Genomic DNA, 26,946 nt, shown 5'->3' with positions numbered 1-26,946 from the left:
GCGCCCCTGCAAGCCTGGGGGGTGGGGCCGGGAGTCAGTGGGGCGAGTGGAGGTGCGGGTGTCAGGGTTGGCCGTTCGGTGTCAGTTCAAACGCAGGCGGACTGTGAATGAAACTTAGATTTTTTAGATTTTTTTTAAATACCCTGTATTTTTCACCCCTGGGCCTTATGGGGCGAATACTAATGAAACGCCAGTGGCGTACAAAGGGGGGGGGGGGGGTGCCACTCACAAGGGGGGTGCCATGACAGAGTCACTCCTCCATCCACTGCTGCACCGCGACGTGACTCCGCCAGGCGCCGGCTTCTGTGGAAGGATTATTGCGGCGGCGCACAACATGCCGTCACGACGCTGCCGCCGCGCCGCCTTCACGGATCTTTTAAAGAAGCGGAAGGATCCATTACCAGCGGTCGGACGGAGCCTGAGGCATCATCAAAATGTGAGTAAATAATTGTGTAATTAAGGGGTGTGTGTGTGTGTAATTAAGGGAGGGGTTTGTAATTAAGGTGTGGAGGGAGGGGGTGTAATTAAGGGGGGGAGTGTGTAATTAAGTGGGGGTTTGTAATTAAGGGGGGGGGGGGTAATTAAGGGATGTGTGTGTAATTAAGGGAGGGGTTTGTAATTAAGGTGTGGAGGGAGGGGGTGTAATTAAGGGAGGGGGTGTAATTAAGGGAGGAGGTGACGTGTAATTAAGGGGAGAAGAGAGGGGGTGTAATTAAGGGGGGGGGGGTGTAATTAAGGGAGGGGGTGTAATTAAGGGAGGAGGTGTAATTAAGGGGGGTGTGTGTGTGTAATTAATGCATGTTTTCTTAACTTTCTTGGGGGGGGTGCCAAACAAAGGGTTCGCCCCGGGTGCCAAATGCTCTAGGTACGCCCCTGTGAAGCGCTTCCATTTTGGAAGCGCTTCATTAGTACCGGAGGACCGGGAAGCAGTGAAGGATCTGTACCTACCGCTTCCTGGTCCTCCGCTCTGCTGTCTGCTGTAAAGGGCTGTGCACCATGTGACCTCACTGTGCGCAGCCTTCACAGCTGACAACCAGGAAAAAGAATGAGAGCGCTGGTGGTGAGGAACGGCGGCGTCCAGGAGCAGGAGAGGTAAGTTATTTTACTTTATATGCGCTGATGGCTGACATAGGGGGAGGCTCGATGGATGGGGGCATGATGGCTGACATTGGGGGCATGATGGCTGACATTGGGGGCTGATGGCTGACATGGCGGGCTGATCTGAGGTCTGATTAACACTGGGAGTCTGATTGCTGGTCTAACCTGAGGTGCAATGGAAAATATTTTTTCTTATTATCCTCCTCTAAAACCTAGTGTTATGGGCCGATGCGTCAAACCAGCAATTGTCTGAAGCAGAGAGAAGATACCAGGACCACACAGAGGAGAAGCCATCTGCTGCAGACGGGTCGGATGCCGATGCGGGTGGATGGGATGGCGTGGTATCTAGATAGATACCCGGATCCAGGTGCGGCAGAATTTTTAAAAAGGGGTTTCAGAGTATTTTGGTATTCCGTCTCGCCCGGGGGAGTCGGGAATTGCGGTTACAAAAAATCTGTGTTCGGCGTTGGAACACCCGGAGGTGGTGTTGGTCAAATTGGCCAAGGAGGTTGCGTTGGGTAGGATGGATGGGCCTTTCATGGAGTTACAGTTAGTTATTTTGAGGGTTTCCCCAGTGGGTGTGGTGCCCAAGAAGGAGCCGAACAAGTTTCGGTTTATTCATCATTTATAGTTTCCAAAAGGGGCGTCGGTCAATGAGGGTATTAATCCTGAGCTTTGTTCGGTGGTCTATACCTCCTTTGATGCTGCTATGGATTGGGTATAAAAATTGTGCCCGGGGACCTAATTGGCGAAAACTGACAATAAGGCGGCGTTTCGTCTTTTGCCCGTTCACCCAGACAGTTTGCATCTGTTGGGTTGTTTCTGGGACGGTGGGTATTTTGTTGATAGGTGTTTACCGATGGGGTGCTCGGTGTCCTGTGCATACTTCAAAACGTTTAGTTCCTTCCTGGAATGGGTGGTGGAGGATGTGTCGGGATGTTCTTCGCTTATCCATTATCTCCATGATTTTTTATGTTTGGGTCCAGCGGATTCGAGGGTTTGTGCGTTGTTGTCAACATTGCAGTCAGTTTTCAAGTCGTTCGGGGTGCCGTTGGCAGACGGTAAGACTGTGGGGCCCACGACGGAGTTGAGTTTTTCTGGGAATATTTATTGACATGGTTAAAATGGAGTGTCGGTTGCCGGAGGACAAGGTGCGGGATTGGAGGTTGGTAGTGGAGAGGGCATTAAGGGTTCCCATACTTCGTTTGAGGGAGTTACAATCCCTGTTAGGGAAGCTGAATTTTGCTTGTCGGATTATTCCGATGGGTTGAATTTTTTGTAGGAAGTCGGCGTCGGCCATGAAGGGGGTGGTTTCTCCGCATCATTTTATTCATCTGGGTCGTGAGTTGAAGGGTGATTTAGCGGTTTGGGATGGGTTTTTGAGGCATTTTAACAGGGCGTTGGTTATGGGTGATGCGGTGGATAGCTTTGATGTTTATATTCTGACGCTGCTGGGGGCAGGGGTTTTGGAGTGTACTGCAGTGGGCAGTGGTCTGCGGGAAGGTGGCCTAAGTCCTGGGTGTTGAGGGGCTGGGTGAGGAATGTTGCGCTGCTCGAGCTGTTTCCGATAGTGCTTGCTGTGGTGCTCTGGGGGGACAAGTTTAAAAATTAGAAAGTTTGTTTTCATTGCGATAACCTGGGGGTGGTGCAGGCGATCAATGGTTTGACTGCTTCTTTTCCTTCAGTGGTTAGGTTGTTGCAACATTTAATTCTATGTTGTTTATCACTTAACGCTTGGATTGTGGCTGTTCATATGCCTGGGGTTGATAATGGGGTGGCTGACTCTCTTTCTCGTTTGCAGTGGGAGCGTTTTTGGCAGCTGGCCCCAGAAGCGGAGGCGGAAAGGTTGGTGTGTCCGGAATCTCTTTGGGAGCTCTTGGAGGTACGGTAGAGGGGCTGTTGAGGGAGTTGTTGAGCTCTGGTACATGGTTGGCCTACGGGAAGGCGTGGCGTAGTTGGGAACAATGGTGAGAGGATTTGGGAGTGGGTGTGGATGAGGGTGAGATTCCTTTGCTAATATTCTTGGGGAATACGGCAGAAAAAGGGTGGTCAGTAGCGCAGGTGAATCGTTTTATGGCAGGTTTGGCTTTCATTGGGGTGCCTCCCGGATGTTACTAAAACCTTTTTGGTTCGGCAGGTATTAAAGGGTTGTAGAAGGGGAAGGCGCGTGGAAGGTAGTAGGAGGCCAGTTTTGTTTGCTTTGTTGTTGCAGATAGGGGTTCAGATGGGCTCGGTTTGCAGATCAGAGTGAAGTGAGACTGTTTAGGTTGGCGTTTTCTCTGGATTTTTTCGGTGCGTTTAGGTTAGGGGAATTGGTGTGTAGTAGTGTTCGTAGTAAGGGTGGTTTGTTTTGGAAAGATGTGGACTTGTATGGTGACAGGGAGGTGGTCCATCTTCGTGTGTCTAAGACGGATAGGGAGGGTAGAGGTTGTAGTGTGACGTTGTTTGAGGTTCGCGGGTGTTTATGTCCGGTCCGCTGTTTGAGAGAATACAGGTCGTACGTGAGTTTTGGGGGGGTGGACCCCTTTTGAGGCACGAGGACGGGTCGTTCCTGTTGAGTTTCCAGTTTGTGGCAGTTTTTAGGAAATGCTCAAGAGCATTGGGAATGGACTCTAGGGATTTTACAGATCATTCCTTCTGGATTGGTGCGGCAATGGAGGCGGCCAGGTTGGGCATGAGCGTGGAGGTGATTAAGAGAATTGGGAGGTGGGAATCTTCACGTTTGAAGTCCTATGTTCGGTTGGGTGGGCATTGACTGGTGGCGTTATTATTAATTTGGTGATTTAAATGTTTTATTTTTTGTGTTGCAGGTGCTGCGGTTTTGGTGTGGATTCTCGGGCACTCCTTTGTCTTTTGGGGGACGCTGCGTGCGGACGTGCGGCAGTTAGGTTTCGGTAAGGATGTCGCTGTAATACGGTGGCTCGGGTGCAGAGGTATGTTATGGAGTAGTGTGCTGAGGGAAGTGCACCATTTTGAACGCCTGGATCGTTCTCCAGACATCTTGGTGTTGCATGTTGGGGGTAATGACTTGGGTGTTAGGCCTTGCAGGGAATTGATTAACGACATAAAATTTGATTTGTTGCATCTGTGGTCCCTGTTTCCGGGCTTGATAACGGGCTGGTCCGATATAGTGCCTCGGAAAACATAGTGGGAGGCACGTTCGGTGGATCGCCTTAATAAGGCGCAGATTAACCACTTGCCATCTGGGCCATTTGCCCCCTTCCTGACCAGGCCAAATTTTGCAAAACTGACATATCTCACTTTATGTGGTAATAACTTTGGAACGCCTTTATTTATCCAAGTCATTCAGAGATTGTTTTCTCGTGACACATTGTACTTCATGATAGTCATAAATTTGAGTCAAAATATTTCACCTTTATTTATGAAAAAATCCCAAATTTACCCAAAAATTTGAAAAATTCGCAATTTTCTAAATTTCAATTTCTCTGCTTTTAAAACAGAAAGTGATACCTCATAAAATATTTATTATTTAACATTCCCCATATGTCTACTTTATGTTGGCATCATTTTGGAAATGTCATTTTATTTTTTTAGGACGTTAGAAGGCTTAGAAGTTTAGAAGCAATTCTTCAAATTTTTAAGAATATTGCCAAAACCCACTTTTTAAGGACCAGTTCAGGTCTGAAGTCACTTTGTGGGGCTTACATAGTGGATACCCCCATAAATGACCCCATTGTAGAAACTACACCCCTCAAGGTATTCAAAACCGATTTTACAAACTTTGTTAACCCTTTAGGCGTTCCACAAGAATTAAAGGAAAATGGAGATCAAATTTTTAAATTTCACTTTTTTGGCAGATTTTCCATTTTAATCAATTTTTTTCTTTAACACATTGATGGTTAACAGCCAAACAAAACTCAATATTTATTACCCAGATTCTGCGGTTTACAGAAACACTCCACATGTGGTCATAAACTGCTGTATGGGCACACTGCAGGGCGCAGAAGAAAAGGAACTCCACATGGTTTTTAGATGCCATGTCCCATTTGAAGCCCCCTGATGCACCCTTACAGTAGAAACTCCCAAGAAGTGACCCCATTTTGGAAACTAGGGGATAAGGTGCCAGTTTTATTAGTACTATTTTTGGGTACATATGATTTTTTGATCATTCACTTTAACACTTTATGGGGCAAGGTGACCAAAAAATTGGTTGTTTTAGCACAGTTTCTATGTATTTATTTTTACAGCGTTCACCTGAGGGGTTCAGTCAAGTGACATTTTTATAGAGCAGATTGTTACGGACGTGGCGATACCTAATATGTATACTTTTTCTCATTTATTAAAGTTTTACACAATAATAGCATTTTTGAAACAAAAAAAATATGTTTTAATGTGTCCATGTTCTGAGAGCTATAGTTTTTTTATTTTTTGAGAGATTTTCTTATGTAGGGGCTAATTTTTTGCGGGATGAGGTGACGGTTTTATTGGTACTATTTTGTGGGACATACGCGTTTTTGATCACTTGGTGTTGCACCTTTTGTGATGCAAGGTGACAAAAATTGCTTGTTTTGACAGTTTTTTTTTTTTTTTTTTACGGTGTTCACCCGAGGGGTTAGGTCATGTGATATTTTTATAGAGCTGGTTTTTACGGACGCGGCAATACCAAATATGTCTATTTTATTTTTTCTATTTTTAACTTTTTTTTTCATTCCTTACTTTTTTTACATGTGAAACTTTTTTTTTTATTCTTTTATTTTCAACTTTTTATTTTTATTTTTTTTATTTTACACTTTTCGTCCCCCATGAGGTCATACAAGACCTCTGGGGGACATTTGCTTCACTTTTTCATTTTTTTTTTCAATGTTGATTTCTCCTGTAACTGGGGCTGACATAGTAGCCCCAGTTACAGGACAAATGCACCCCTAGAGAGGCTGTACAGCAGCAATCCAGCGCTGTACAGCCTCAGAGCAGGGCTGATCGAGGTCTCTAAGAGACCTCACACAGCCCCTGCACTCTCCGGTCCCGGCGGTCACTTGACCGCCGGGCCGGAACAGGAAGCGCACAGCGCTTCCTGCTCTGCAAACACAGCGCTCGGTGAGCGCTGTGTCTGCAGCGATCCGGAAGGCAGGGACACCTGGGCACTGTCCCTGCCTTGTCTTAGGGTTGCCCTGCTGTCACTGACAGCGGGCAACCCGATCAGCAGCTGCACGATTAGCGTGCAGCTGCTATTTCTGAAAGGACGTTTTAGAACGTGCTTTCAGAAATAGACGTCCACCCATAGGACGTTTATATCCTATGGGCAGACGTAAAGCGGTTAAGGTGAACAGGGCGATCGGGAGATTTATGGCTCGGAATGGGGCAGTGGCGGTCAGGCATCCTGATTTGGAGTCGGAGAGTGGAGGGTTTTGGAGGGCGGATGGTGTCCACTTGAACGCGGTGGGTACTGATATGTGGTCCTTGGATTTGCAAGGAGGTATTGAAAGGGCGTTACGGTTGTGGAGGAACGCGCAGGCTTGAGGGAGGTAGGGGTCAAGCTGCGCGTTGTTGGCGGTGGGAGATCCTAGTGGTGGTAGAGGACGGTATTGGAAAATGGGAGGGCCTCAATGGTTGGGCTGGACTCTCATAGTTGAGGCACTTGGTTGGTTCGGAGAGGCGTCCATCAGTTGGTGTCTCCGTGCTGGTGTTTTATGGCTGGAAGCAAGAATTGCCATGTTGGGTTTTTATGGATATAAAATTTTGGGGCTTCTACGATCTCCCTCGTCAGGGTTAATGTTATTTTATTTATGTTATGTATTTATTTTTATTAATAAAAACTGCTGCTGTGGCGGATTTTAATCCGAACAGTGGTTGTGTGTGTGTTTATTTGGAAGGCTGGGGTTGGGGAAAACTAGAGGTTTAGGGGAGAGGCCTTGAGTAAATGACCAATGTATTTTGCATTAGGGCTCAGGAGATTTCCACAGGCATCGACCATGTGGCCACCATTTGCAGATGCGGTCTGCACTGCAAAAACGTAGTGCATGCACTCCATAGTGAATGGGTCCACATCCATGATATGGTGTGCACATGGCTGGTGCCCGTATATTGCAGACCCGCTGTTTGTAGACCGCAATACGGGCATCGGATAACAACGGCCGTGTACATGAGCCCTAAAGTCTCTGTTGCTCGGCCGTTCAATGCATTGGGGACTGCAATTTGCGGATTCCACAGACTGATCCAGATCCATTCAATTTGAATGGGTCTATGATCCATCCGCATTGCAAAAAAATAGAACATGTTCTATTTCTTTGCGGTGCGGAGGCACGGAGAGAAAGCCCATGAAGCACTCTGTAGTGCTTCCGTGCTTCTGTCTCACACTGGACCTTCAGGATTGCGGACCCATTCAAGTGAATGGGTCCACATCTGTGATGTGGTGCATGAGTCCTAAGTGTTTTTCTGCCCTCTATAGTGCTAATTTTAATCATATGAAGGCCTCTTTCACACATCTCCACGAACAGCACACATATTTATTGACTCTAATGCCACCAGAGCTCATTTGCATCCCTTTCTACCCAAAATTCCCTTTCTCCCACGATCGCAGTTTCAAAGAATTTCCCGAATAGTTGACAACACGGCAACCAAGGAAAAGAGATTGGACGAAATGTCCACACGTTTCCTAAACAGGGGCTATCCCAACACTGTAATAAAGGAGTGAGTACAACCTAACCAAAAAGTCAGGGAGAACCAGGCCCAAAGGGTACCCTTCGTGCACACATTTCACCCCTTTGCCCACAAGATTCAACACATCTTACGAAAACACTGGCACCTCCTACACCAGGCGTACCCACACATTGAGGCATTTTCAATCCCGTTCCTACCATGCAATAGACGCCCCAAAAATCTAAAGGACATGCTTGTGAGGGCAGATGTGGGCTCCAACATCAGGGTCCCAAGACAACTACTATTACAAACACAACGCAAGGGCACTTTCCCCTGCCTACACTGCATGCAATGCTCACACGTCACAAAGGGGGACAAAATCTTCCACCCTCTCACGGGACAAGGGATCCCTATACGGGGTTTCTTTACATGTGACTCAACCAATGTAGTTTACACCATCAAATGCCCTTGTGGCCTGACATACGTGGGTGAAACAACACAGACCATTAGGGACAGAATATGCCAGCACAAGTCCAACATCAGATGTGAAAATAACCACCTGCCCATTCCCGCACACTTCGCAGCCAAACGCCACACCATCGCCCAACTACGGTTCCAGGTAGTGGAACAAGTCACAGTCCCCAGAAGGGGCGGAGACTTATCACGCCTCCTCATGAATAGGGAAGCCATGTGGATACACCGCCTGCAAACACTCGAACCCAAGGGTTTAAACCGGGACTATGACATAGGAAGCTTTATATAATACCTACAGTATAACTACTTGAACCCATAGTGGCGGCGTGAATAGAGCCAACGGGCAATCAAGTGAAAAACAATAAGCCTCCACTATGTGCAACACACAGCATGTACTTTAAGTGCTAACAAATTGTATAAATCACCCCATGAACCACAGGGAATATAGAAACACTTTGCAGATATTGACCCTCGCTTATAATAAATAGCTCTAACAATACCTCTATTCTTATTCTAGAGCAGATATTGACCTTCATCTAAAGGCATAGTTGAAAACGGAATAAATCATATCCTTTTTCCACTGGTTATCTACTAGAGGTAATTATAACAGATATTCCTCAGATGGACATCCATAGGTAAATATGACATCCACAGGTAAACGTTTCCATTGGTTGATCAACTAGAGGTAACTATGATAGATACCCCCCTTATGGACCTTCACAGGTAAATATGACCATATACAAGCTTTACCCCCACAATACACAGTCCTAGCGCTTCCCCGCTATCCCAGCTTTTAACAGACAGCAGCATCGTATCCCGGCGCATGCGCTTTTGCACACAGCGGCCGGCTACAGCAGACCGCTTCAACAGCCGCACGGACGCAGCGCGCGCATGCGCATTGGCATTTAGTAAGCTCTGGGCGCCATCTTTGTTTCACCCGGAAGTGCGTCAGCCCAGACCCGCCCCTCTAATCACTCTGCGCGGCCGGATCCCACAAAAAGGGGAACGGAGACACCACCGGCGATATGGCAATCCGGATTACAGGCCTTAGCCTCCCGGACAGCACGCCAGAAAGGGACATAGAGCCCATACATACAGCAGCATCCCTGCCGACCACCGAGGGATTGTCCTACCTAAAGCTTCTCTTGGACTTGATGCGGCCAAAATCCGGGTAAGATTTGACAACTGACAATGGTAAATAGCGATTGCTAAACTACACCCCCATATGGAATCCATATTGAGTTAATTGCCTATGTTGAATGTGTTCTGAAACTCATACCTATCCTGCCTTATTATACTGTGAAATCTTTACCTGAGCGGACTTTGCAGCAAACTAGACTGTCTGGTACCCTTTTGATGGGTTAACCTGTGTTCTATATTGTGTTCTATATTGTACGTTTAATAAGCTCTGTCAACATATACCATGCTAATCTTGATCCTTATTACGGTCCATATAACAGTGTTTAGCATACTCTCTGTCCCACTCTGCATTTGTGTTCTTTAACTCGACCTACTGCCACCTATTGACTAAAACCGGTGTAGCACCATCACTACCACCTCAAACCACCTGCTGACCACAAACCACTCCGATGAAGATCCTGCTGGATCCCCTAGATGACGGCTAAACGCTCTCCTCACGTGCCATGTCGACACGTCTTCTTCTTGTGTGTATATATAATATATTCGATATAATACCTGTTATCTACGCACCTGTTTGCGACAATATATGTACTACACAATTGATCCCATATCTATTGTAATTATTGTATATTTATTTGTGACACTTTGTATGCCTCTCCAGTTACACTGAAGAAGGCTTCACAGCCGAAAACGTTTTGACTGGAACCGCACAAAATAAAAAGCTTTGCACTAAAACTCAAGTGGAGTACAGGAGTCTTTATATATTGCATATATCTGGTTTGGGAACCATCTCCTAACACCCACGCTATCCAATTGGAGAACCATCCAACCTTTTATCATCCAAAATTCCAGAGGAGCATATATGGCGTATAAGCCTCCTCACGCCAATTGAGGCGCTCCCTCCCCAAGGAGAGATAGTAACCCCCAAATCCGGATTTTGGCCTCTCACGCAGTTAAGCCAGTAAGTACTCTCTGCTCTGCACTAATGAGACACCCTGAAACAGCTGTCTGCAGATGAGGTGCTGGCTTCTTTATTATCCAAGTCATGTCTCAAAGCCTATTTAAGGGTTGAACACTGACTTGTAGGATCGCTGCCTTACATCTGGTGGCATTAGAGGCAGAGCTTGTTAAGAGCTCATTTGCATCCCTTTCTTGCCTGAGCCTCAGGAACACAGATTCATATATTTTCCATTAGTAGCTGACCGTAAGGAAAGGATGATTGCTGGATTAGGGTTCTGTCAGCAGTGTATGGGAGTAACAGTTTTTGCCCACTAGGTGTCCCATTTTTGTCTTTTTCATCTTCTGAGTTGACTCCTATGATTGATATATATATATATATCAATCTATCAAATAACCCTTTCCCGTTCAGCACCGTACTATTAGGTCACTGTAAGAATTGGGTTAACATTCAGCGCCATAATAGTACCGTGCTGTGATGGTGCAGACGCAGGAGCTTAGACCGTGCCATCAGCTGCACTACCTACAATTATTCAGCTGGCATCCTGCTCTCGCTGGCGCAATCAGCACCCTGTTAATCCAAATGTGGGCTGCCAAGTAGTTGTCAAGGCAGCTGAGAGGCTTTCTGAAGGCCCCCATGTCTGTCATGTTGCCTGTGGCAGGATGTAATAGGATGTCTATTAATAGCCTGATATTGCAGTTTATAATACAATAAATCATAATTAGTACATAATACAGTCCCTAAGGCCCCTTTCACAAGAGCGAGTTTTCCGCGCAGGTGCGATGTGTGAAGTGAATGCATAGCACCTGCACTGAATCTTGACCTATTCATTTCAATGGGTCTGTATTCATATCTAGATACAGTTTTTTTTTTTGCATGAGAAACGCAGCATGCTCTATATTCAGCATTTTTCACGCAGCCCTGGCCCCATAGAAGTGAATGGGGCTTCAGTGAAAAATTCATTCCATCCAGATGTAATGCGTTTTTTTCACTGATGGTTTCTAGGAGACGTTGTTTGTAAACCTTCAGGTTTTTTTTTAAGTGCGTGAAAAACGCATCAAAACAGATTGCACTCATGTGGAAAAAACTGAACGCAATTGCAGACAAAACTGAGCTTGCTTGCAAAATGGTGCGAGTTTCATTGAACCCATCCTGAACGTGTCCTGACACAATCCGTGTCATTCCTGTGAAAGGGGCCTTTGCAGACCACAAAATGGATAATGTTTTGTGCATGAGGCCTAAAAATAAATTTTTGCATGGAATTTTGTCCAGCATGTTGGTTTCTCTATAGATTGTATATTTTTGGTTATGCATGCGGATTCAGATTATTAAATATGGGATTATTACCTGGTAATTGGTGTTTTTCACATTAAAGGGGTTCTACATTTTTCAAACCAGTTCCTGGAAATAAATATTTTTGTAATTGCAAATAATTAAACATTTGCATAGCCAGGGAGCTATTCAATAAAATCTATCTGTATAGCGCCACCTGCTGTTTGTTATTTTCCTTCTTTCTTGTCCACCTCGCTGAGCTGGTCGAACGCGCTCAGTTTAATACTTCAGTTGTCATCAGCCATATCTTCTGTTAGAAGCTGTGGCCGTGACAGGGAAAGAGCTGCAGCAGATAGAACACACCAACTGATCTGCCAGCCTAAAGGGAATCTAGCAGAACACCTGGAGCCATAAATGGGGAGATCTCTGGTAACATGTGAGGTACAGGGATGGTTCTAGCTTTGTTGGAGATTTCCCGGATCCTGGACATTAAGGAGGGTTCCACATGGCCATATCAGCATTGTCCCATGTTAAGGTTGATTTCTGCCCAGTGATTGTGACACTATTTTTTTAGTGGGTTTTGGAGGGAAAATTTCCCGCCGTTTTTGCGGTGGTCACTGGGCAGAGTGGTTATTCTGCCCAGTGATGGCCGTAATTGGCTGATGTTGAGGGCCTGTCTTGTTGCAGGGTTTCGGGTAGAGATTCCCAGACCCTGGCAACAGGTGCCTGATTGGTGGTGTGGTTTAGAAGTGGGGCTATAATTGTCCTGGCTCCGCGGGCTGACTTGCCTTTTGTCCGCACCATCCCGGGGAGCCTGGATCCGTGTGCCCGCCCACCCCCCCCTGTTAGAATAATATGGTCATTGGCCTGTCTGGGTGGTTTTACATAGCAATATCAAAAGTGTAGAGGCAAGGGGTGATGTCAATGGGAAAGAATTCTCACCACGTACTATCACCCATTGCATGAAAGGACGAAAAGGAAAGAAAAAAAGGGGTGAAGAAATGGCTCACCCCTTGCCTCTACACTTTTGATATTGCCATTTGAGTCTTCTGGGTCTCTCCAAATACTTTTTATATAGAGCTGCCTTCCACTACTTCTCTATTCTTTTTATATATTCTTTTTATACATTTTAGTCCTTATCCCTGTCGGCGCCTAATTTTATTTCATACTGTGGTGGGATTCATTGATCCCTCCAGGTTTGAAGTAACTAACAACATTTTTTTTGTTTCTCTCTTGATTGCTATCATGGTTTTACATAGGTCATCCTGTGTATAGGATGGACTCTGAAGTTATTATTATGGTTTGAGTCTGAGTTCAGGATTAGGCTCTAAAATGTGTTATGGTTATTTATGAGTTAATAAACAGGCCTTGGCCATTGGTTTATCTCCACTCTCTTGTGTTATGTTTTATTTATATTAACGTATATATATTTTGAATGTGTGATGTGTATGGGACATATATGCTGTATGATTGCCATGTCATGTACTGTATGTTGTCTGATTTTTCATTTTTTACATGAATTATGGGATAACTCCTTTAATGTCGAAATCCTTGCCAGCCTCTGATACATTCCTTTTCTCATCTTCATCTCTTTTTAAGCTTGACACAATGGATCTCAGCTCCATAAAGACTGAAAATGGCAAAGTCTCCTGTGAGACTCCAGAGGGAACTGTGGTAAACGTTACTATTAACCAGCGTTCTGCCTTGGATTGTTTGTTGGATACCTTCCGTTTCTTCCGGGACATGAAGAGAAGTGGGCAAAAGACCAAGCCCTCCCGTATGTCTGGTTCTGCAGCCCACTTAGGGTTTGGGGTAAGGTTTTTTTCCCCAGCTTTTACTATCGGTGACCAATTATCTTTAATATTCAGAAACTTTTAGTAAATGCAGAGATCAAGTAGAAGCATCTTGTAAGTTCTGCAGAACTTATGAGGTCCTTCAGAGTTCTTGGTCTAACAAGTACATTATACTATTTCTTTCCATCAATATTATGTACAAATTGGCCAGTAATAAAGAAGCTTGATGATAATAGGCCATACTAGGCTAACTGGTCATCAGTGCCTGAAAAGATTATAAGTGGAGGCAAGAAGAAAATCTAGTCAGTTCCTTGGGTCAGGTTTGGCAGCTAACCTCTACAGCAGGGGTGCACAAGCTGTGGCCCAGGGGCCAAATGCGGCCCTTGATACCATTCTGTGCGGCCCCCAACCAATGGACAGCTGACTCATTGACTTCTGCGAGAGAGTTTTCTCAGCATGCTCTTTAACCTGTGCAGCGGTCAGGAGGGAGAAGATAAGCTGTGATATCAATTATTGTAAATGTTGGAGCAGTGTTATCTAAATATATATTACCTGTCATTCTAATACTGCATGTAATGATCAGCAGATAACTACAGTAAAGTGTAGAGCAGGGATCATCAACCTTCGGCACTCCAGCTGTTGTGAAACTACAATTCCCAGCATGCTCCATTCATTTCTATGATAGTGGGAGTTGTAGTTTCACAACAGCCGTTGTGCTGGAGGTTGCCTACCCCTGGTGTAAAGTAAAGTGTACAGACTAAGAAGTGGCGCCCATTATTAGGCTTAGTCGCCAGTGCGAAAACTGCAGGAATAAAAAAATAATAATTTAAATAGACATTGACATGGAAAATTAAAAAAACGCCAAAATTCTTTAAAATATGTTAAGCATAAAAACATGATTTAAACAGTAGGTCATTTTATGATGACATGTTCCCTTTAAAACACAGAATATATAACCAGTCTAGGCTACTTTCACTTGCGTTTCCGACAGAGGATCTCAAATCTGGACAAACACTGTTTTGTCCCCATTCATTCTGTGCCGGATCTTATAACCTGAATAAAAAAACGCTGATGTGAAAGTAGCCTTAGATGGCCCAATGTGTGAGGAGCCTGAACTAAACTTGTAGCTCTGTAGAATTGTAGTTGCCTTATTTGCTGAAGGGTTAGTTATTTTCCAGAATGGTATATAGGGACTAAAGTGAACCCAGCTCAGGTCATCAGGAGACTGATTTTTATAGTGCATACTTTACATAATTATATGTGCTCCCTTTTATCTAGGTTGCCTATCTTTCCTTGGGTTTGGTGTCTGTCATGTTGGCCATTATTTTCAGCATTACACAGCCGGGCTTGAGCATCTTCTATTCAGGGGTCCACTTCTGGGTAGGCTTTCCGGTAAGTATCGCTAAACTATGTTCCTCTACCCCTGTATCTCTCGGGCAGTTACTTAATTAGGGTTGCTAACATTGTTTTTTATAGCTCAACTTCCTTACACTGACCCTCCAGGTTACACAGAACTTTGCGGATTATCTGTTATAACTTGGTAGAGTTCTGTGTTCCTCTGTTCTTAATTTTAGATGACTTGGAAAGACTTCATAACTACTGTATAGACTAGTCTCCTGGTGCAGGACCTGCTCTAATGGACCCTCCTCTATGACGGCCATATTAGTAAACCTAGACAAGGATTGTCTTTATGTTACAGTCCCTTTAAGTGACCACCTTCTGGGTCAGAAAATTTCATAACCTACTGATTTTATCTTTACTATGCCATTATATGCCCTCAGTGAACAATGCATTGCACTTAAAGGGGTTGTCCAGGTTCAGAGCTGATTCGGGACATATCCCCATTTTCACCCAGGCAGACCCCCTGACTTGAGCATCGGCGCAGTTCATGCTCTGATGCTCTCCTTTGCCCTTAGCTGAATCGCGCAGGACAAATGTATTTTCTGCTAACATCAGGGGGACTGCCTGGGTGAAATTGTGGGTGGGTGGGTGGGTATATATATATATATATATATATATATATATAATGTACAGACCAAAAGTTTGGACACACCTTCTCATTCAAAGAGTTTTCTTTATTTTCATGACTATGAAAATTGTAGATTCACGCTGAAGGCATCAAAACTATGAATTAACACATGTGGGATTATATACATAACAAACAAGTGTGAAACAACTGAAAATATGTCATATTCTAGGTTCTTCAAAGTAGCCACCTTTTGCTTTGATTACTGCTTTGCACACTCTTGGCATTCTCTTGATGAGCTTCAAGAGGTAGTCCCCTGAAAGGGTCTTCCAACAGTCTTGAAGGAGTTCCCAGAGATGCCTAGCACTTGTTGGCCCTTTTACCTTCACTCTGCGGTCCAGCTCACCCCAAACCATCTCGATTGGGTTCAGGTCCGGTGACTGTGGTGGCCAGGTCATCTGGCGCAGCACCCAATCACTCTTCTTCATGGTCAAATAGCCCTTACTTTCAAAGTTTTCCCAATTTTTCGGCTGACTGACTGACCTTCATTTCTTAAAGTAATGATGGCCACTCTTTTTTCTTTACTTAGCTGCTTTTTTCTTGCCATAATACAAATTCTAACCGTCTATTCAGTAGGACTATCTGCTGTGTATCCACCTGACTTCTCCTCAACGCAACTGATGGTCCCAACCCCATTTATAAGGCAAGAAATCCCACTTATTAAACCTGACAGGGCACACCTGTGAAGTGAAAACCATTTCAGGGGACTACCTCTTGAAGCTCATCAAGTGAATGCCAAAAGTGTGCAAAGCAGTAATCAAAGCAAAAGGTGGCTACTTTGAAGAACCTAGAATATGACATATTTTCAGTTGTTTCACACTTGTTTGTTATGTTTATAATTCCACATGTGTTAATTCATAGTTTTGATGCCTTCAGTGTGAATCTACAATTTTCATAGTCATGAAAATAAAGAAAACTCTTTGAATGAGAAGGTGTGTCCAAACTTTTGGTCTGTACTGTGTGTGTGTGTGTGTGTGTGTGTGTATATATATATATATATATATATATATATATATATTAATTATATAATCTCAGTGACAGGTCTCACGCAGGTTGGAGGCAAGGAAGGGGTGGATAGTGCGGTCCACACCCCTATTCCACCACAGGTGAGAACAGCTGGATGTAGTCAGGCTGGCATAAAGCGCCTCCCAGGGTGTCAGAAAGGGGTAAGTGTGTTACCTGCAGACAGAGGCCTGGAGGCTCTGTCTGTGTGGTCTCAGCTGGGTAAGGCTGAGGGGATCACAAGGCTGGGAGATAGCGACACCTGGGAGGGTCGCAGGGCTATAGTCAGGCGGACTATTAGGCCCCAATCCCCCACAAGAGACATTGGTCTGGTGGACAGAGGCCTGGAGGCTCTGTCTGGGTGGTCTCAGCTGGGCAAGGCTGAGGGACCACGAGGCTGGGAGATAGCCTGGAGTTGGGGGACGTAGCGAAACCTGGGAGGGTCGCAGGGCCATAGTCAGGCAGACTACTGAGCCCCAATCCCCCACAAGAAACAGTGAACTAGAGACAGTGGGCATACTGTGCTCTGTACAGCCAGTAGGCTGTGGGACATTGGCTGACAAAACCGCACGAGTTCACAGGGTGTGAACTGTAACTTAGGTGAGTCAGGAAACTCTGTTAGTTAGAGCCTAGCCGGGCAAATATTTATTATGTTGTCATTTTGTTGTTGCTGGTGTTGCACAATAAATGCACTGTTTGGACATTATATCAGTGTCTGGTGAAGTAACCTGTGAGAATGACCCCCGGAGAAGAGCTAACCCCCCACAATAAATATATATATATATATATATATATATATATATATATATATGAAAAAAAGAGATGGCAGCACCGTCACAAATAAAAAATGGATGAAGGGTGCAAAAAAGCCCAGTATGGATATAAGCCAATCCAGTGAAATACAAGCGATGAAAAAAAGGGCAGCACTCCAATAGATAAAAAATGAAAACTTTATTTACCCATAAGGCTGTAGCGACGTTTTGGCTCTTACATAGGAGCCTTCCTCAAGCAGTGTGTACAAACCAAGCTCTGAACATATATAGTGTTACAGCTAACCATAACCAATTACATGTCAAGTGAACATAATTAATAAAAAAATCAACAATACATGATACATCATAAATGTAGAAACAGATAAAACCAACAATACAGCGTAATCCAATCGTGATACACCTAATTGAATAAAAATTGTTTCCGTGAATATAAGGTATAGTAAAATATCTATACATAATTAGTAATATTATCAGTGCCAACTGTAGACAATTACATAAAGTGATAAGTGCTTACTCGTACAGGTGATGTGTGCAGAGAATGCAGGATGAAGGACGGCTGTGTTCCATGCTGACATGTGCGATCCGGCGTGCCTTGATCACCACTGCGCATGTCCCTATGACGTGTAATACGTGTTACCGGCCAGTACTAACCTCATCACATGACGCATGCGCTCTGATGTCACAGCACTGAAACGGCTATTTTGGATAAGGGCAAACGGCCCATTATGTTACGCTGACTCTCATAATGACAATTACGTCCGGTACAGTGTAGAATCAGGATGACAATGGCATAGGGAAATGCCAGAGTGTCACAGTGGCCAAGTGGGCTCGGGTGAGGGCTACACCTACAGACAGAAGTGGAACCGCCAGCCGTGACCAAAGCGCGGCTGCGCATCTGCATGTGAATACAGGGTCGCACCGCCACAATGATCAAAACCCACCTATCACCACCCCACTCAGAGGGTTCTCCTCATAACACCCCGCCGCACATGTACATTTTTAAAAAAAAAGAGACTTTTAGAGTAAACGGAGATTTATGTTTTATACACACAAGTCACATAATTTACACTGGAGCAATCGATTGCCCGAGTGTAAATTATGTGACTTGTGTGTATAAAAACATAAATCTCCGTTTACTCTAAAAGTCTCTTTTTTTTTAAAAAAATTTCGTTTTGGATTCACTTCTGTGTATTTATGTTCACATTTTATTGTTCCTACAGATGGTATGCTGCCGAGTCTGGGGTGAGGATAAGCGGTGTGGCATTCATGTGGGCTGTGCGATCACGGTATTTGGATACCATTGTCCATGTAGAATACGGCCTATGTACTTTTGTGTTCTCTCTAAAAATTGCTTTTGTTTATTTTATTTCCGTTACATGTGCGGCGGGGTGTTATGAGGAGAACCCTCTGAGTGGGGTGGTGATAGGTGGGTTTTGATCATTGTGGCGGTGCGACCCTGTATTCACATGCAGATGCGCAGCCGCGCTTTGGTCACGGCTGGCGGTTCCACTTCTGTCTGTAGGTGTAGCCCTCACCCGAGCCCACTTGGCCACTGTGACACTCTGGCATTTCCCTATGCCATTGTCATCCTGATTCTACACTGTACCGGACGTAATTGTCATTATGAGAGTCAGCGTAACATAATGGGCCGTTTGCCCTTATCCAAAATAGCCGTTTCAGTGCTGTGACGTCAGAGTGCATGCGTCATGTGATGAGGTTAGTACTGGCCGGTAACACGTATTAAACGTCATAGGGACATGCGCAGTGGTGATCAAGGCACGCCGGATCGCACATGTCAGCATGGAACACAGCCGTCCTTCATCCTGCATTCTCTACACACATCACCTGTACGAGTAAGCACTTATCACTTTATGTAATTGTCTACAGTTGGCACTGATAATATTACTAATTATGTATATGTATAGATATTTTACTATACCTTATATTCACGGAAACAACTTTTATTCAATTAGGTGTATCACGATTGGATTACGCCGTATTGTTGGTTTTATCTGTTTCTACATTTATGATGTATCATGTATTGTTGATTTTTTTTATTAATTATGTTCACTTGACATGTAATTGGTTATGGTTAGCTGTAACACTATATATGTTCAGAGCTTGGTTTGTACACACTGCTTGAGGAAGGCTCCTATGTAAGAGCCGAAACGTCGCTACAGCCTTATGGGTAAATAAAGTTTTTTCATTTTTTATCTATTGGAGTGCTGCCCTTTTTTTCATCGCTTATATATATATATATATATATATATATATATATATATATATATAATATTTCCCCAGTCGTCTCCATGACAGCACAAACTGAGATTGCCTTCCTCTGATAGGACAGGAAAAAGCAGAGGTTAAAAACCCCACCCCCACCCCCACCCCTCATCGCCAGTGTTTTATCCTGTCCTGTCAAGGAAGGAATGCCAGAGAGGTGCTGAGAGCTCTTCTGGGTTCCCTAGTCCTTTTTCGATTTTTTTATTTTATTTTATTTTTTACCTTTTTATTTTTTTTTTCTTCGCACCCTGCTACGGCGGGGTGTCATCTGTTAAACCGGAGGTCGGTTCCGGGGTCCGGCTCTTCCCTCCTCCAGGTGCGGTCTATGCCCGGGTCACCCTCATTCATGGTGACCCCGGCGAAGTTCCCTCTGCGGCGGCCCAGGCGGGCTTGAAGCAGTGTGGTAGGGCGGCTGGAGCGACGCTATGATGCGCTTCCCTCCAGTCGCCAGGTGATGACGTCGGACGCCGGGAGGCGTGGCCAGCGTCGTGACATCACGGAGGCCGAGGCCGGCGCCAAATTCAAAAAGGGACGCCGATTCGGACCGCTCTGAGGCCTCCACGATTCACCCTACCTGCTGACGGCAATGTAAGTGGACGGGAGCTGAGAAGATGAGCGCCCCTACCACCACTGGCTCGGGTCCTGAGCCCCCTACCACTCTGGGCGGTGTGAGTAGCCTCCTGGAAGCTTTTCATATTGGATATTTTACCTGCAGTGGTTGACCCTTTCCTCCCTTGTGTGTTGCAGGGAGAAAAGGAGTCTACCTCCTCTGTTAAATCCAGACCCAGGAAGTGCGGCGTCTGTTCTAAGCGCCTTCCTTCCTCAGGGTCCAAGTTACTGTGTAAGGACTGCACCTCTACCGTGGTGAAGGCGGAGTCCTCTAGTTTTATGGAGGAGATCAAGACTCTGGTCAGAACGGAGGTCCAATCAGCGTTGGCTGCTAGGGACCCCCTGCCTCCTCTATACCCCAGCCCTGTCAGGGCCACAGACCACCCTCCTCCAGAGGTCTTGACTACTCTGGGAGTGACCTGGACTCAGCTGACTCTGTTTTGTCAGATGTGGGGACTTCTACTAGATCTCAGGAATTGGAGGAAAGTAGTGAGTACAGGAGATTCCTCTTTAACCCAGAGGATATCGAAGAATTGATCCGAACCATCAGGGCCATTATTAAGATGGAGGTCCCAAAGAGGTCCAAGTCAGTCCAGGAGGAGATTTTTGGGGGTTTAGGGGAGAGGCACAAATCGGTGTTCCCGGCAACGTCCAGAAGATGATACGGGCAGAATGGGAAAAGCCAGAGAAGGGTTCCTTTATCCCACGGGGACTCAAAAGGAGATACCCCTTAGACTAAGCGGACTGTGCCGACTGGGAGGCCATTCCCAGGGTGGACGCTCCCGTTGCTAAGGTAGCGAAACGAACGGTCCTTCCATTTGAGGACGCAGCGCAGCTCAAGGACCCTCTAGATAGGAAAGCCGAGAGTCTGCTCAAGAGAACCTGGGAAGCTACAGCAGCTCTCCTAAAACCGGGGGTAGCAGCGACATGTGTGGCTCGTACACTCGCAGTGTGGCTTGAACAACTAGAGCACCATATAGCGAATAAGGCCCCTCGGGAGGAGATCCTGGACAGTATTCCTCTTCTGAAGAAGGCCACTTTCTTCCTTGCCGATGCCGCTGCAGAATCGGTTAGGCTATCTGCCCGCACGGCGGTCCTGTCCAATACCACCAGACGGGTACTGTGGCTTAAGGCCTGGTCGGACGACACCGTATAAAAAAACAGGCTGATATCTCTACCCTTTCACGGTCAATACGTGTTCGGGTCTGACCTGGACAAGATCCTTGAACGCCACGGACCGTAAGAAGGTCTTTCCAGAGGACAAATCCAAGTTCAGGAGACAGTTTTTTCGGAGGCCCCAGCAAGATCCCAGGGCCGATGGGAGGAGCCGCGAGGGTCGCGGATTTACGAGAGGCGGGAGAGGAAAATGTTTTTTCCTTAATCCCAACAGGGGAGATCCCTCTCCCTCTTCATCAAAACAATGACATCATCCCGGTCGGAGGAAGGATCAGCTCCTTTCTAGGGGTTTGGGAACAAACCATCATGGATCCGTATATATTAGGCATCGTAGAACATGGCTACACTATAGAACTGGATTCCCTTCCTCCACAGAGGTTCGTCCTGACCAAGCTCACCAGGGGCCTCGAGTCTCCCTTATCCGAGGGCGTAAGAAACTTATTACGCCTGGGGGCAGTAGAAAGGGTCCCTGCCAGAGAATTGGGGAGGGGTCACTATTCCCCCTTATTCCTGGTCCGGAAATCGAATGGCAATTTTCGGACCATCATAAATTTAAAACCCCTGAACAAACACATCACCTACCACAAGTTCAGGATGGAGACCGTCAAGTCAGCGGTGAAGCTCATCAAAAGAGGGTCTATGATGGCTACAATAGACCTCTGACGCATACTTCAATATCCCAATACAGGTCCGTTCCAGAAGATATCTGAGCTTCGCGGTGGAGCAAGGCGGGACAGTTTGCCACTATCAGTTCAAGTGCCTCCCGTTCGGCATATCATCGGCACCCCGCATATTCACCAAGGTTATGGCGGAGGTTGTAGCCTCCCTTAGCAAGGAGGGGATAATAATCGTCCCTCACCTAGACGACCTACTAATAGTAGCGGAAACCTCAGATCTCCTTCACAGACACATCCAAGTGGTTCTCTTGCGCCTCCAGAACTTGGGCTGGTTGGTCAACCGTGAGAAATCCGACATGTTCCCAGACAATCGGAAGGTATTCCTGGTTATTCTCTTGGATTCAACTCTTCAAAAATCCTTTCTCCCTCCGCTAAAGGTACAGAAGCTGAAGTCAAGGGTCCTCCACTTCACCAAGCAGTCCCGTTGCTCAATAAGGCAGGGCATGGAAATGCTGGGCCATCTCACCTCCTGCATCCCTGCGGTAGCCTGGGCCCAATTCCATATGAGACCCTTACAGAAGCTGGTTCTAAAACAATGGAACAGGTATCGATCATCCCTGGACCAAGGGTTGTCGGTGTCCCGGGAGGTAAAGGCTTCACTGGGCTGGTGGCTCAAGACCAAGAACCTGGAAACGGGAGTTCCATGGAGGCAGGAGGGTGTGCTTTCCCTCACAATGGACGCCAGCTCTTGGGGCTGGGGGGCCCTCACGGCTTCAGAGACTTTTCAAGGGATTTGGTCCGAGGACCAGAGAAGGCTGTCCTCCAACTACAGAGAACTCCGTGCGGTTTGGGAAGGCCTCAGGTCCATCCAAATACAGGCCAAAAATCGCCACGTACTGGTCCATTCGGACAATTCCACAGCGGTGGCATTTATCCAGCACCAGGGAGGAACAAGACACGGTCACCTCCAGAGGCTCTCAGACCGAATCTTCTTTTGGGCAGAAAAGAATATACAATCCCTTGCGGCAGTACATCTGAAGGGATCCCTGAATCTCTAGGCGGATTACCTCAGTCGGCAAAGTCTGGATCCAGGTGAATGGTCTTTGTCCCAGACCGCCTTCCAACAGATTCGGGATCGTTGGGGGAATCCCACCCTAGACCTGTTCGCATCAGCAAAGAATCGCAAGGTTCAGAATTTCTTCTCCCTCAATCGAAGAGACCCATGTATGGCAATAGACGCTTTTACCAAGAGCTGGACGACGGGCCTAGTCTACGCCTTTCCCCCGATACCAGTAATCCCAAGAGTGTTCCAAAAGTTTCAGTCCGAAAGGTGCAGACTGATTCTGGTGGTCCCATTCTGGCCCAGGAGAAGCTGGTTCGGGCTCCTCAGGGCCCTCAGCCCGGAAGATCCCATCCGTTTCCTGCCGGAGGAGGGTCTTCTAACCCAGGGTCCCATATCACACCCCAATACCAGCCTCCTCAAGCTGTCCGCCTGGATTCTGAGCAATCCCTCTTGCTAGGGCTAGGGCTCTCTGAAGGAGTAGTTAAGACCCTCTTACTCAGTAGGAAGTCCAACACCTCCAAAGCGTACCTCAAGGTTTGGAGAAAGTTTGCCTCCTGGGGCGGAGTCAGGTTCAACCAGTCCACCCCTAATATTCCTCTTATCCTGGAATTCCTCCAGGATGGGCTGGATTTGGGTCTTGCTCCTAACACATTGTGAGTTCAGGTGTCGGCCTTGGGGGCCCTCTATAATACCAGCCTTTGAGGTCCCCTGGGTAGCAAGATTCCTGAAAGCGGCAGATCGACTAAATCCCCGAGTCAGGAATATGGTCGCACCATGGAACCTCAACACCGTCCTTTTGGGGCTGTCGGATGTTCCGTTTGAGCCTCTTCTCTCCCTATCTATTAAGTGGCTCACTCTGAAAACCATCATCCTAGTGGCCATATCCTCCGCAAGGAGGGTTTGCGAGCTCCAGGCTCTTTCCATACAGGAACCCTTCCTCAAGGTGCTAGACGACAAGCTCATTTTCAAATTAGACCCCTGTTTTCTCCCCAAAGTGGTCTCCTCCTTTCATAGGTCTCAAGATATAGTTATCCCGTCTTTTTTTCCTAACCCTAAAGACGAGCAGGAATCTAGATTCCACAATTTAGACGTTAGACGTTCAGTTTTTCAATATTTACACGCCACAGAGGAGTGGCGTATCGATAAAAATTTATTTATCCAATTTGCAGGTCCAAATAGGGGTAAGAGCTCTATCCCGCTGGATTAGATGCACCATGTCCGAGGCCTATAAAGCCTTTGGCAAGGAGGCTCCTACATCCCTTAGAGCCCACTTAGTTAGATCGGTCTCCACTTCTTGGGCTGAAAGAGCCTCTGCTTCGTTAGAGCAGATCTGCAGGGCAGCTACCTGGAAGAGGGCCCACACCTTCACCAAGCATTATAGGGTGGATGTGTTTGCTGACGAGGACTTGGCCTTTGGACGTAAAGTCCTAGGTGCTGTAGTCCCCCCCCCCCCCCCCCCCCCCCTAAGTTACTTTGTTAGTTCTCAGTTTGTGCTGTCATCGAGACAACTGGGGAAATTAGTATTACACTCACCGGTAATCCGGTTTCCTGGAAGTCTCCATGACAGCACAACTTTGTCCCGCCCTTGTTTTTCTTTGTCAATAGACTATTTGGCTAGTTTTATGTTCTACCCCTTGTGCTAGTCCTGTTATAATACACTGGCGATGAGGGGTGGGGGTGGGGTGGGGTTTTAACCTCTCTGTGTGCTTTTTCCTGTCCTATCAGAGGAAGGCAATCTCAGTTTGTGCTGTCATGGAGACTTCCAGGAAACCGGATTACCGGTGAGTGTAATACACATTATATAATTATATATATATATATATATATATATATATACATACATACATGGAGAAGGTCAGGCAGCACTCCTTCAGATACATCTGTAATTGTATGGGTGCCCGCGGTGGTCCCTCGATATAGGACGGAATCAGTAGAGAAAGAAAATCCGCAGCACTCCTTCAAGTAAAAAATGTGCAATTTATTCACACATGTCAGCAAAGACAACGTTTCGGTCCTCTCACAGGACCTTTCTCAAGTCACTTGACTTGAGAAAGGTCCTGTGAGAGGACCGAAACGTTGTCTTTGCTGACATGTGTGAATAAATTGCACATTTTTTACTTGAAGGAGTGCTGCGGATTTTCTTTCTCTCTCTCTCTCTCTCTCTCTCTCTCTCTCTATATATATATATATATATATATATATATATATATATATATATATATATATATCTATCATGGACATCAGTGTTATAGGACATACCTTGGCCACCAGGATGTGGTCATTGTACTTATTGCTGGATGTATAAACCATCAACACAGCACCGTACACATGAGACAGAATTCATTCACCAGCTTTTTTTCTCCTACTGTCATGTTATTGAAAACCTCATTATTTTATTTATGGCTTATTTCTTCATAGTTCCTTGTGTCTGGACTACTGAATCTTGTGGCTTACAGGTTCCCAAACATATGGTGGGTAAGTGTTGGCCTTTCTTTACAAAGTAGGTATCCAGAGTTAGTGCTGCATTACTGCTTAAGAACACAAATGTGAGGAAATAGAGATAAAGGGGGTCATTTATCAAACTGGCGTAAAGTAGAACTGGTTTAGTTGCCCATAGCAACCAATCAGATTCCACTTTTCTTTTTGGACAGCTCCTTTAGAAAATGAAAGGTGTAATCTGGTTGCTATGGGCAACTAAGCCAGTTCTACTTTACACCAGTTTGATAAATAACCCCAAAAGAGCCTATAATTTTGGGGTTTAGTTGAGGCCTGTATATTATATTAGTAAGGTTATTGGTAACTTATTGTGTGTTCTGTAATACTTACTACTTTCTCTTTTCTAATTTACTCACATAGAGGACACTTGCCTTCATTTCCCTTTTAGTCAACTTTGGTGTGTCTATTGGGGGAATGGTAGTTACAGTTGATGATACTCATCGTTTCTACTGGATGGAACCTGATGAACAAGCCTGTTATAATCTTGTTAATGGACGTGGATATTACAGAGCAACAAGCGGCTACAATGATTATGAGCTGCAGAGATGCTTAGATGGAATCCGAAAATACAAGGTTACCACTTCTACTTTCATTGTTATAATATCCTGTAATATTCCTTTTTAGAAATGTAAATTGATATTGGTTTGCTACATATCTTTTCAAACGATGAATTTCAGACCCAAAGGTAAAAGGAGTGAATATGATCTATATACCGGTATTTCCTATTGCTTGTATAGCAGCAACATATCTTACCTTGCTGTACAAAGATTGGCCGTTCACGTCAGCCCCAGTCTAATTTCCCTACCTAAAGCATAGACTAGGTCAAATTTGAGGTCGTTTTTTTTTTTTTTTTTTTTTTTTTTTTTTTACATGGGGCTGAAGTAAGTTATTCGCGAAGTTGCACGTGACTTTGTTGAAGAACTTTGGTAATTCATTTTTTAAAGGGTTTCTGTCACCAGAAATGCCTAAATTAAACTGGCTGACATTAGTGACGTGCTAATGTCAGCTGCACCTAACTAGCCTATTCCTAGTTTTATCCATGCACCCGTTACTCCATAAATGTTACTTTTATAATATGCAAATTAGCCTCTAGGAACGTGGGGGGGCATTGCTCCTGCTTCTATAGGCTCCGTTCTCCCACCTCTGTCACCTCCCTCCAAGTTTTAATTGCCAGGTCCAGGCAGCGTTCACATCCTCCTGCCGGCCCTGACCGCATGGTAAATCTTGCGCCTGCGCCATGCCGTTCAGTATTCAGCGCAGTAAGGAAGTCGGCAGCCACTGAGCGTCCTTACTTCACTATCCCTGTGCTGAATACTGAACGGCGCAGGTGCGAGATTTAACATGCATTTAGGGCCGGCAGGAGGATACGAACATTGCCTGGACCTGGCAATTAAAACTTGGACGGAGGTGACAGAGGTGGGAAAACGGAGCCTATAGAAGCAGGAGCAATGTCCCCCCCCCCCCCCCGTCCCCGTCCCCGTTACTAGAGGCTAATTTGCATATTATAAAAGTTACATTTATTGAGTAACAGGGGCATGGATAAAACTAGGAATAGGCTAATGTCAGCCA

The 26,946-nt window shown here is 45.7% G+C and overlaps 1 protein-coding gene across 1 annotated transcript in view; it reads left to right on the top strand.

Moving 5' to 3' along the window:
- Positions 1–26,946, top strand: part of LOC121004132 — a 45,296-nt gene that overhangs the window by 2,989 nt on the left and 15,361 nt on the right. Inside the window, exons 2-5 of the mRNA XM_040436270.1 lie at positions 13,139–13,351; positions 14,611–14,724; positions 25,300–25,356; positions 25,738–25,950. Of these exons, the coding sequence (XP_040292204.1) occupies positions 13,148–13,351; positions 14,611–14,724; positions 25,300–25,356; positions 25,738–25,950 (588 nt within the window). The 5' untranslated portion in view covers positions 13,139–13,147. The remainder of the gene's footprint in view (positions 1–13,138; positions 13,352–14,610; positions 14,725–25,299; positions 25,357–25,737; positions 25,951–26,946) is intronic.

This window comes from Bufo bufo, chromosome 6, assembly GCF_905171765.1.
Source record: "Bufo bufo chromosome 6, aBufBuf1.1, whole genome shotgun sequence".
NCBI classification, from domain to species: domain Eukaryota; kingdom Metazoa; phylum Chordata; class Amphibia; order Anura; family Bufonidae; genus Bufo; species Bufo bufo.
The sequence above is the reverse complement of the archived record's forward strand: the minus strand, read 5'-3'. Positions and strand labels throughout refer to the sequence as shown.